The sequence below is a fragment of the Caloenas nicobarica genome, chromosome 10 (assembly GCF_036013445.1).
Source record: "Caloenas nicobarica isolate bCalNic1 chromosome 10, bCalNic1.hap1, whole genome shotgun sequence".
In the NCBI taxonomy this organism is placed as follows: Eukaryota; Metazoa; Chordata; class Aves; order Columbiformes; family Columbidae; genus Caloenas; species Caloenas nicobarica.
Genome location: NC_088254.1, coordinates 10,743,605 through 10,756,601, shown reverse-complemented (window position 1 = coordinate 10,756,601; position 12,997 = coordinate 10,743,605). Strand labels below are relative to the sequence as shown.

At 45.4% G+C, this 12,997-nt stretch overlaps 1 protein-coding gene across 2 annotated transcripts in view; it reads right to left on the bottom strand.

Moving 5' to 3' along the window:
* Positions 1-3,434, bottom strand: part of ATOSA (atos homolog A) — a 49,793-nt gene extending 46,359 nt beyond the window's left edge. For both annotated transcript variants that reach the window (XM_065641926.1, XM_065641927.1), the window contains exon 1: positions 2,661-3,434. Coding sequence is in view for 1 of the 2 variants with exons in the window: in XM_065641927.1 (XP_065497999.1) it covers positions 2,661-2,676 (16 nt within the window). In the remaining variant the exon portion in view is untranslated. The remainder of the gene's footprint in view (positions 1-2,660) is intronic.
* Between the last annotated feature and the right edge of the window lie 9,563 nt (positions 3,435-12,997).

Below are 12,997 nucleotides of genomic sequence, written 5' to 3'. Positions count from 1 at the left end.
CTGATGGGTAAGTCCCAAGCGATGCCCACAAGACATGTCCTGTGGATGCTCTGTGCCTTTGCATGGCAAAGGAATAAGTCCACATTTTTACCTGCACTTTCAAACCCCTCTTCTCCTGCTCCATGGATTTGCTAAGCAACACTCCACATTCCACCTCCTCCATACTCTCGTATATTGTACGTTTATATCCGTAATTTTCAAACTTGCCTTATTATGAAGAGAGGTAAGTACCTTAGGGCCAAATTTCCCTTTTTTGCTTCATTTCTGCTCATCCCTCTCACCTCCTTAAATCAAAATATTCTATAACATTTCTCACTGTTAAAAAAGCAGTTGCACATTTAGATCTCCCCTTTCTTCTCCTGGACCACCCATTTTTGCTGGTGATAACAAGAATCTTATTGGTCATATGACAAAGGCTAAATCATATCTTCTCCCAACATGCCTAGGCATTACAATCCTATTAAATATAGTTTTAAGCTTAATTCTAACTACAAGAACTGTATCTCTCTGCTCCAAATGGATTGTGATATAATTACTTGTAAGAATGAAAAAAAAAAAAAGCCCAAAACATTTCAAGTCTTTTGAAGTCTGTTTCCTTATGTTTCACTTGGTGTGTGGATTTGCAGTCTTCTCAGGATTTTGAGGGTGAAGACTCTGACAAGCTGAGTGATCTGCTTCTCCCCTGGCCTTTGCCATTAATTTGCGACGCTTGGAAGCAGGTGACTGCACACTTGGCTGCTTGGATCCTGTGGTGCAGCTGCTATGCAGAAAGCAGCACAAGTAAACATTTGCATGATTCGTGCCTCCTAAGAGTCTCTGGGCCGCATGTGGCATTTAGGCAGCACTTTCACAGCCCCTTTTGTGCATGGTATCGCTCTATTACATTAGCACACAGCTAAGCCAGAGGTATTTACTAAAATGGCTAGAGATACTCTCCAGTGTTTGGCAAGATCCATGATTTTTTTCAAGATTTTGTTAGTTATCTTAAAAGAACTTCATGACATTACTTCTCAAGGGTTTCAGTCACTTTGTGATACACATTTTACGACAGATAATAATCTCAAGTTTATTAACTGTCAGCTTAGGAAAAAAAAAAATACACCACAACATCAACCACCTAATTACTTGCTTTCTTTATAAATTTGGTTCCCTCTACACCACATTGGTTTAAAAAAAGCATCTGATCACTTATCAGGCAAATGAAGGTGTTTCCTACGTTCTAACTTTTCCTGCCTAAAAATTAAAGAAAATAATAGACAAAGGCCTTATAGAGGTTTTGAACTGCTACAGCGGAACATTTTAAAGCTGCAAACATTGACTTGGGTTTTACCTGGCTATTTTGAAATTTTTTCCACCTTGACAGGACACAGTTTTCAAACTTCGACGTCTGGTATTAACATGGTAGGAGATTCTCAAAAACAACCTGCCTTGCTGCAATCGATCAGGTGAAGGTTTAAGCAGTTAAGAAACAAGGAAGAAAGCAAAGAGAAAAGCCCATTTCAAATCCCTAGTACTTAAACCCCATTAATTTATGCATGTTTACAATAATTTCCGTACTATCTGTGCAATCGTCACACCATATAATCCTTACAGCATATACACAAGAAATCCACCTGAGTGGTCATTTATGCAGTATCACTATTAGCAAACATGTCATTAACAAACCTAATTAAGATGTCTATGTCACGTAAGTGTTAGTATTTAACACGCGAATATCTAAGATACATTAAAGCGTTTCTCAAAACACCGAAGTGATTATAACACAAACAGAAGGTTTTTAAAACTGAAAGCAACCAAGTAAACAACACAGTCATCAAAACTTTAAGAAACTCAAATATCTAAGCAAGGGGTTTTTTTTAGTTAACACTCAGAATTGTACGATGAGCACTCATAAGATTTGTTTAAAAAGCTAATCTTACCTTAACTAAAAGGAATCAATAACCACTGCTCGTGTGGATCAAAATAGAAGTCATGACATATTTTGAACTCTAGGGGCATCAGCAGCTGTTGCTATACTGCCAAAGAGCTGAAGGGTTATCAACATAAACATAGACAGTCTATTTTTCTGTAAAACCAGATTTCAGTAATCCAGACAAGACAGTAACCAAACGACCGTGAAAAACTACTATTTCGGCACGCTCGTTACGATACATCTCCTTTGTAACTGGAACAAAAAACACTGCTAGGTTATACAACACAGAGGGAAGCTGTGGTTATTTCCAGGGTATTTTTCAGCTACATTTTGACATTTTTGTGCATGTGCTGGCATTGTCTGTGGGTGCCGATTTGCCTTTGACCGACTCTCGCCCCAGCACTGCAGTTCTGTGCTAACAAGGCGACTGTACTTGACACGCAAACTGCAGCATTCCCAGAGCAAAAGCAGTTTGCTCCGGTGTTTGTCTCCCTTCCACCCAGCCCAGACAATGGAACGCCGAAGGGCAGGCAGGACGTGGGGCTGTTAATCAGCTCCGAAGGTACCTTCACACGATCATTAGCATTTCCCGAGGGGAACTCAGGTACCTGGATTCTCTCCCACCCCAAAAGATGAGAGGGGAGGGGATAAGGAAATAGAGCGATAACATCGAAACGAAATACAGGGCTATTTCCACTCCTAGAAACAAAGCAAAACAAAAACAGAAATATCTTGATAAACCGTTTACCTCGTTCCGGCTTCATTTTCTCCGATTCCTCAGAGAGGTCTGAAGGAGCCGAAGCGTTCTGCCGCTCTCCCCGCGCAGACTGGCCGCCGCTGCCTCCCGCAAGCGATATCAATTATTCGCCGTGTGCAACACCGAGCGGCGGGGGCCCGGCCGCGCCGCCGGGGGCTCTCCCGGCCCGCCGCTCGCAGCTGTGCCCGCCGGCAGCAGGCGGAGCGCGGCGGCCTCTCCCCGCGCCCGGCCAGCGTGTCCTTCCGTGACACGGCGCCGCGCGGGGCTATTTATAACCTGCCGGGGAAAAAAAATCCCACAACAACAGACCTCGGCTCACCCCCGGCCGCGCCGGCTCTGAGTCACCGCGGCCCCGGGCGACGGCACCCCGGCCGGAGTCCCCTCCCTCCCGCCTGCCCCGAGGAGGGCAGCGAGCGGCCCGCCGGGCCCCCGCCCCGTCACCGGCCGGCGGCTGGCGGCGGGGGGCTGCCCGGCACCTTCATCCCCGGCCCCGCCGCTGCCGCCCGGGCTGCCGGGCCGTGCCCCTCGCGCTTCGCCCCGGTCAGACAGCCCGCGCCGCCCGCCGCCGCGGAGCGCTGCCCTCCATGGCCCTGCCTCCCGCCCTGCCTCCTCCTCCTCGCCGCTGACTAACTCCCCTCCTCTCCGCCGGGCACTCCCCGCCTCCCGCCGAGCGGGGCACACACATCACAGCCCGGCGGGCACAGCAGGGCAGCTCGGCCGCGGAGGACTGGCCGCGGCGGACTCGCCTCGCCGGCCGCCGACAGGGGAGAGTACGGGAGCCGGCACCGCAGCGCCCCGCGCCCCGCCCGCCCCGCTCCGCGCTCATCCGGCCCCCGGGCCGGTCCAACCGCCCCGCCCCGCGCCCGCCTCACGTGCCCCACGGCGGCCAATCCCCTGCCCGCACTTCCTGCCTGGCTGCCCGCCCGCCGAGCAACTCGGTTGTCGTGGCAACAGACCCGGCTGGGGCCTGCCGGCGGCGGCGGGCCCGGCCCGGCCCGGCGGCGGGTGCGCGGCCCGGGCGGCGCAGCGCCCCGCTGCAGACCGCGCCGCTGCCGTTTGTCGGGTCACCCAAACGGCATCGTCTCCTCCTGCCTTCCCCCCGCAAGTACGGGGGGGTCCCGCTCCGTGGAGGAGAGCGGCCCCTCACTCACCCCGCTCCTGCGGGGGCTGGCGCAGCCCCTCAGCCCGCTCCCGCGAAGGGCCTTCCCACACCGCTGTCAGCCGCTTGCCGGCTGTCCCGCCCTGCCCGGTGCGGCTGCACGGGTGCTCTCACGCCGGACCCCCGTATTTCCACACGAGCGAGCGCTCATCGCCGTCGGGATCTATGTACGTATACATATAGGCGCCCGCCGAGTGGCGATTCGAAGTGCGAACTGCCGGACCCGCGGGAGGTTGCGTCCCCGCCCGCTCAGGCCAGAGGAGCCGCGAAAGAGGCGACAAGGCCTCGTTTGTGTCCCTGGCGCCCTCCCCTCACAGCCCATTGACCGCCCTGCCTGGCAGCGCTGGGCCTGGCGCTCGCAGCTCACTGGTAACTAGTGCGGAGAAACAACGGAGTCAGCTGGGCTGTGGTTACACAACCAACTTAATCCAGCAGAAATTCAAGTTTCCCCGAAAGGGCCAGGCCTGCACCATCCCGCGTTTCGAGGCCCGTGTGGCTTCTGGCAGAGCAGGCCGCTCAGTGCCAACCTCCCGCAGCTGCTGCCCTGTCCCGAGACTGCTCCGGCCAGCGAGGACACGCTGCTGATGCCACCGCAGAGAACGAGGAACCAGCTGCTGCAGTGGCAGGGCTCCCTCTGTCACCCGGGGCCCACAGCCATGCCAAGTGGCCCGGTGACAGCAGAGGGAATGGGTCTCTCCACTTCCAGTGGAGCACCCAAGCCCACCTGGAGACTGCGCTATGGCCAGGGGAAGCCCCACAGACGGCTCTGTTGCTCTGAGCTGGACTCAGGAAAGACAGAGGGGATGATACAGGCCCCTCTTGCTTTGACGTGGTCCTGTAGTTGGGATATACACAGACACCTCCAGTCATTACACTGGCAATTCCCTTCCACTGTGATTATTGTTTACAAACACTTCCATCTTACAGACTGAGCTCTATGGGGGGCACTCACTCCGGACAACAAGGCAATTTATAAATATGAACATCTTCTGCCCTTTCTATAGAGAAACGATGCTCATGGGTCAGTCAACTCCCTCCATTTTCTGGTGTGCCAGGATCCCAGCAGATGCATATACAGGTGGCCAAGCAGCCACGGAAGATATTGCAAAGAACATAAAATTCCAGAACAACTCAATTCTATGGTGTTTGGCTCATATGAACTGAGTCTGTTTCCCCCTCTCATTTATCAGTTGTGCATCATTACACTGGAAGGATTCTTCACAGAATAAACTATTCAGTAAACACGTCTCATTTCAGCCGTACCCTGAACGACACAGGCAAGTAGGAGGATATCACATGCGGTGCTTTGATATTACATTCATGAGTACAGGAGTGTCACTTCTGTTGCTGTGTGACTGCTGTAGATGTATTTGGTAATTACAGATCTCAGAGCTCTCCACCGGATGCAATATAATTGCAAATGTGGCAATCCAGAATTATAAAAGGAGGAATTTGAGTGAGCAATAAATGGGGTAGATGCATGTACATGTGAAGATCAGCATGACTACACTGAGCATGATTCAGCCACCTGTCAGATACTCCTACCACTGATAGTCATCCTAATGAGAAGTCACATCTTTTAGGCCACTAATTGTTGCTGTAAGACATTGTAAATTAGTTTGTAGCTTGTTCTAATATTGGTTTTACAGTCAAAAATAAAACCTGCCTTTCTACTTTTAACTACAACTGTATCTATTTAACTGTTATGCTTCACATAGTATTCTTTAATAGTTTTTAAAGCTTCAGTCTCACTTTGGCACTTTTTAAACAGTTCACCAGACACAAATAGGCCCAGCTTCCAAGAAAATGCTCTCACAAAGCACTTTCTCCATAGTGTTTTCTTAATTAATGAGCCAGATAGTAAGTGCACAGTTTCCCATTACTTCATGGTTCTTCTTAGGATTTCAAGCTAATGGAAAATGCAGGTGCCAGCCTGAAAACCACTAATCATTAAAAAAAAAAAAATTCTAAGGGATATGACAAGAGTAAGCCAGGTCTGGTGTGCAGAGTCCTGTTCTTTGTGACTGCATAGGAGATTTCAGGGTCAGCTTCCCCTCTCGAGACCATATCTGGACCCAGGGAGCAACAGGTATGTCTAAGATACATGTTTCATTTCTGGCTGTTCTTCAGACAAAGAAGGATGGTTTCCCTTTTGACCAGATATATATATAGCACCTGAAAAAAAGCAGAACACAAAATTGAGAATGGGTAGATCTAATTCAATGATATTTCATGTATAATATTAAAAGCAAAATAAGGATAAACATCCCAAACAAATTTGTGCACTTATTCGGCTAAAAATGCCCTTGAACTCATAACTTTCCTCCCAGTCACCAACCAAACAATGAGCGCTGCATGAATACACAAAGAAAATATGGCATAAGGGGCTTCAACCATGGGAATTCGCTGACACACACTCAGAAACCTTTTGAGAACAATGACAGTTGCAATGACAATGCATTTCTGATCTCAGAAGCTGAACATCAGGTTAAAACGTCTGAAAGGTGTATGGCTGCATTCAGCATCACACAAAAGCAGGATTAGCTTAGAAATGCGAACAAAACTTTAGCTGCCCTCGCATTGCCAAGTCCAGACCAACATGCACTTCTGGGAGCACGAACAGGGACAAAAACAGGTTTCTTATCAGTTTGTGTCTTATGGCTGGTTAACTTTGGTGTCTAGACCCATGAGAGCTTAGGCTGCAGCATCCGTGCAGTCACAGCGGCTCCTGCACATGCAGTCTCTGGTGTTGAAGAGCTGAGTTTCAGTGGCAGCCTCTTTCTGAATGGAAATCTTAACAGGGACACTCCACCTCTTTCTCTTCTGAATGCATCAGACCTCTCTTATGAGCACTACCCATGTGCAGTTTGGCTGAAACTGGCCTTCGGATTTTAAAAAAATCCCTACTTGGGGCAGCATGACACAGCACTGTCACATAAGCCTCGTTCATATAGAATATAAGTTGGTTTGTTTGTTTGTTTTAAAGTAAATCAAGACAACGTATGGCTGTGTTTTCTTCCAGGACTTCAGCACTTCATGCTTTTGGCATGGTCCCTGCAACAGAGTGTATTTTAGGTTATATTCCCAAGTGTCTTTTCAGCTTTAATTATCAAAGAAATGATGTCTGATGCAGCAGATCAAGATTTCTGGAGGCAATTACTGTCTGTTAAGTGATGTGGCACAACTGCTTTTGACATGGCTGCCACCTCTGTGGTATAAAGCCACCACACTTGGGAGAATATTATAGCCAAAGGATGAAGACATCAAAAATAGACTAAAAATTACAGTATGCAATGAAGCAGATTTTAAATGTGCTAAAAAAACTATGAAAAATCAACCGTAGTTTAATTGTCACCAGTAGTAACCACTTTGGAAGGAGCATTAAAATAGAAACAAGTTATGCGCTTGTAGGAATTTATTAGTCCACAAGAACAGAAGACCCAGCTGTTACTGAAATTGAGAGAATTATAAACCAATATAATTAAAATGTCAATATGTGCTAAAAGTTTAGGTTTGGGAGTTATGGCCATTTGGCGTTTGATTTTTGGTTAATCATCACATATGGATCAGTGGGTCTAGCTGAATGGAAGAGAATTCATTGTAATTCTTTCTCAAGATACCTATAACCCCAATAGCAAAGATAGCTTCAGAAAATTGTCTTCTCTGTGTCTGCCTGCCTTTGTGTCACTGCTGTTGTCTTCAGCCTCCAATACTTTTGAGTATGTTTTAGCCTCATGCATCTTGATTTAACAGCTAGATTTAAGTATATTAGTAGCATCAAGGCAAACAGATAAAAAAATACATTAAAAATGCCCACACCACATTTCTCATCCTTACGATTTCCGGGTAAGGCAGGTCATTACGCCATGCAGAGGTCTCTGGGCGGCATTAAGGCAATGCTTCCAGAGTTCTTCCACTAGCTTCATTTCATGCTGTCCTGAGAGGCAGGAAGACCTTGATGGCAAGAGCCACAGAGGAGGTTTTGTTCTATACTCATCTCCAGCCTGGGCAGACGTTCCTCCACAAAGCTTCTCACCAGCATAGTTTTGAGCAGCCCTTAGGCCTCTCTCAGTTACATTTGGGGGTTGCCTCAGGATCAAAAAGTAAATTAATCTCATCTTTTCATTTTCAGTCCCCAAACACAGCCTGTCATATCACAAAGTCTGACATGATAGGCTATACTCATATTCTACAGAGTACTACATGATGAGAACTCTGTGTGTGCTGATACAGTTATACATAGCGATAGGCAGTGGAAACCATCAACCCAGAGTGTCCAACATTAGCCCATAACTGTATTTGGGCATTTAAATAAACCAGCCTGATTTTCAAACAAAAAATCTTCTCCAGCTCCCATTGACTTCAGCAGAATTTGTCCGTCTGCAGTGTTTTTAAAAAACAGCCCACCTTTATTCAGGTTCCTAATTATGGAATTAGGCACTTAATTTTAGATAGTAATACTTATTTTTGAAAATTTTGGCCTATGGGCTCGATTCTCGTATTGTTACATCAGTTCTCCCTGGTATAAATGCATCAATTAAGTCAATGGAGTTACTCTGACAGGAAACCTGCCCCCGACTGGAAAATCAGGATCTATGACAGAGTAGGAACAGCAATATTTTAGTTTTCTTTCTTAGAAATATACAAATCATGATCCTGGTGCTAAATATTTTGAAGAGAGAAAACAAACATAACAAGTGTAAATCACCAGGTGCTCTAATATTAGACACTGGTGTTTGCTCACAGGGATTTATCTTTTCGCACAGTTCCTACCAAAAACCTCCATTGCTTAATTTCACTACTAATTGGTCCTTTCAAAGTAAAAATATGTAGCTATTACCATGTTCTTACCTCCTAAACTGAAATTAGTAAAATGACTTTTTGTTTTTGGTTTGTTTTTTTTTTTTTTTTAATCCCCTGTGTGCTCTCGAAGTCCTTTGTTTTCCAAGTAGTACTTTCTCCCTGGAGACACAGCCAAGACTAAGTAGAGAGGGCACTATGAGCACAACAGAGCAGTAAGTGCACTCCTCTCAAAATGAAAGTTTTTCCTCCTCACTAGAAATAATTTCTTGGACTTGACACTTTGCTACTAAACCTTGTTTACATACAGGAGATGGAAGCAACCCAGTCCCTGTCCTGTGTTGCTCCTCAGGTTCCCTGCTCACATGGGATGCCCTGTGCCTTCTGCACTCTGCTGGCAGCAGCGCTTTAGCACCTCTGCAGATGGAATCACTTCTTCTGCCGCTCTTCCAGAGACAGAGGTCTCACAGTCAGGCTTTCTTGCCAACAGAAATTAAGCCTTTCCATAACTGACTTTGGAAACAGTAACTTGTATAATCTCTTCTCTGTTTGGAGCAACTCCTAAAACGATATTTCATAAACACTGTGTGCTTCTTCAGTAACTAAACCATGATGTGTAATTAGATACCAGCTCTGAAAGAGAATAATACTGTCTCAGCTGAAGTTGCGACTGGTGGTAATGGAAATATAGAAGTATGAAGACAGGTAAGGCTACTGTTTTACACTGCCTAACCACCCTTTCTGTATGTGTCAATCTAAGCGGATACCTACTGAGTAAGATCATAACAGTTAAGTTTTATTGCAACAGCACTTGACTAATCAGGCAGTAATGCACTGAAAAGTAAACGATCTACTTGTGAATAAATCGTTAATTTCTGAAAGAGAGGGAAATTATTCTGTTTTACAAAGAACTTTTCTGTGGCTGTAATAATTCATTCTAAACTGTAAAAAGGTTGTTCGGGGGTTTTTTCAACATTTTTTCAAGGGGATGTTGCAAGTTCACTGATGAATGCTAACACCACACAATGTTTACCCAGGAGTAAGCTTGATGGAACCATTAATCGGAAATATATAGGTTTCTGTACTAAAATTGAAGTTTTTGTAGCAAAAGCAAGCCCTGACATTCCCTGAACAGAAGCTAGGTATACACGTTTGCCAAGAGAAACAGCAGGATGTCACCAACAGTGGAAGGTTTTGGGAAAAAAGCAGCACAAGAACTGTTTCCAATCTAGGTCATCTCTCACCACTCAGCACTCTCAGTTTACTCCTGAACAGGTATATCCAGAAGCTATAGCCCAGTTACTCATTGCAGTGATCAGGCAAGAATCCAAACACCCCATTTATATTATTTCCGTGGAAAGTGAGTGCATAACTTGGAAGGAGGTGTTTGGAGTTTTGCAATGCTGTTTTCCTATTGGTAATACCTTGATCTATCTTGCAATAATTTCCAGCACAGTTCTGCACAAGTAATTGCACCAAATTAATGACTGGTGTAACTCCACCTGGTAGGAGTTCACTCAGTTCAACTTCTGATGCCTCTGCCAGCCCTGTTTACTTTCCCTCTCCTGCGGCAGCAGCAGGGCCACAGTTCAGCACTGCAGCAGCGGGTCGGCAGCACATCCCAGCCCTCTCATCCCGGCTCGGACATCGGTCCCATCCACAGTAGGACCCACACTCGCAGCCTTTGCCCTCACCTGCCTCCACTGCTACCGGCTCCTCAGCTGCAGCTTATGCCACAACCACCTTTTGCCAAGTTTTTCTACATGGCTGTCTGCAGACCTGCCATCTGCTGTGGTTTAGCCCAGCAGGCAGCTAAACACCACACACATTCACTTACTCCCCCCACCCCAGTGGGACAGGAGAGAGAATCAGAAAAAAAAAAAAGATAAACCTGCTGGGTTAAGATAAAAACAGTTTAATAGGACAGAAAGGGAAACAATAATAACAACAATTATAATAACTATAATATAATATATAAAGCAAGTGATGCACAATGCAGTTGCTCGCTAGCCATGGATTGATGCTCAGCCTGTCCCCAAGCAGCAGTTACCCTGGCCAGCTTCCCCCAAAATATATACTGAGCATGATGTCCTATGGTATGGAATATCCTTTTGGATCAGCTGTCCTGGCTGTGCCTTCTCCCAGCTTCTTGTGCACCTGGCACAGCCCAAGGAGCTGAAGAGTCCTGGAGTACTTAATAACAACTAAGACATCAGTGTGTTATCAACATTATTCTCATTCTGAATCCAAAGCACAGCACTGTACCAGCTACTAGGAAGAAAATTAACTCTATCCCAGCCAAAACCAGGACACCATACTGTTCAGCCTCTGTCAGGCAGGGCTTTGGACTTGCCAGTTCCAGGCAGTGCTCACCCGCTGTCACAGGGGTCCCCCTTTCACAGAGATGCCCACTGGTCATAGACAGAGCAGCGCCAGCATCCCTCCAAAGGGCCACCTTGTCATACATCACACCCCGCAGGCGCAGCTGTTGGCACCTAGGAGAAAACTGACACAGTGAACGCGTTTGCAATACATTAAAGAATTACTACAGCTACACTTCTGCATGTATTGACATGATAGACAATTTTCCATAGGCACCATAAATGAAACGGATAATTCGTTTATGTAGAGGAGTGATTACCTTGCTGGAGCAGCAAGCCCAGCCTATAATTCCACCAAGGCTAAATTAATACCACAACTCTTACTAGACTTGCAAGAGAGTAGGGCAGGAAAGTACCACATTGTTAAATACAGGGCAATATTTAATGTAACCACATGCATGGTTTACAAGAGGAGTCACATATCATTTACTAAAGTAGTCAGTGAGTTGAGGCTTATTAGGTAAACACCAGAGCTATTGCAAAACTGCCATGGTCTCATTCTAAATATTTTAGTTGCATAGTTATTAGCCAGAATCCTTCTAATATATTCACAGCTATTTAGTGGCATAAGCTACATGTTAACAGTAAAGACCAAATGGAAACAGCACTGAGCAGAAAGGATTGCACATAGTCAATCAAGACTGACATTTTCACTACAGAAATGTGAAAATTACCCAGATGTGGGTTTCACTGGTTCTCATTTTTCTTTCTTCTTTAGCTAACATGTGCTCCCAGAAATTCTCTTCATTAGCTGCTGTCCTCTAATTGTATAGTCCATAGGGAAGAATGCTACAGCTCACCTCGCTCGTTGTCAGGGCTGGTTGTATCAGTCATGGACCCGGCTCCACTCTCCTCATATACCAAAACTTTCCTGATAAAGACCAAGCCTATGTCTCTCACCCCAAGCATAGTGTTTGTAAGCTTTACTGTACCTAAACGAAAACAATTTTTCTTTTCGGGAGTCTGATGTCCTCTGAAAGCGAGAGCATAATAGCAACTGTAGCAAAAAAAAAAGCATTAAAAGTTAAAAGCTGAAAGGCCTGATTATACTTTGCTGTGTAAAAAAAACCCACATAACCATGTCTGGCAAATATCATCAATGGTGAAATCCTTGGCACATATACAAAGGTCAACTTCCCTTCAAACAGAGGGAGCTAGGATTTCAACTCGAGCTATATTGGGTAGTCCTTTCTTTGCTACTTTCACACTAGGTCAATTATAGTTTTAATCCCTATGGTTGATTTATTCTGATGTTGTATAACATTATTTGAAGGGGAAGGGAAGTTGACATTTGTTCCGGGATCTCAAACAAAAGCGGTGAGGTACAGGATGTAGACTAAAAAAAAAATAAACAACACTGCAGTAAGTTATTAAATTGCTCACTTTTGGACATCAATTAAAACTTGAAAATGAAAAAGATCACTGTACATATTTATAGCAAAGTCAATCTTTACTTAATTAGGCTAGGTACTTTTTAAAAACTAGCGATAAAGTTAGAACATTGTAGCTGTATCTGTGCTTATATTGCTTTTGGCTCTGAATTTCTTGGTTAATTTATTTTCCCTTTAAGTTGTTTAACTGAGTTTCTTTCTTTGCACAAAACATAAGCAGCTTCACTGCCTGGAAAACACAGAGCCTGATTGTTCTCCTGCTTACACCCGTGCAAATCAGCAATGATCCCACCAGTCTATAGAATTACATCAATGTAAAGCTGATGTCAGAGAGATAGCAATCAAAGCCCTTGTTGCAAAGTTAATTGTTTTCGCTTAAAAAAAGAAAAGATGAGTACAGAACACATTTGTTCTCCTTCTCAACTGAAATGTCAAAGAAGTGCTGCAGTTTTGGCATCTGATCTGTGTGGGATTTGCACACATGGATCACGTTTCAAAAACAGGGCCCTAGTCACAGCCCATCATGCTGAGAGTCCGTTGCCTTGCTCTGATTTTAAGGAAGGGTTTTGTCCCTGTTTGCTGTTATTGAGATTACTT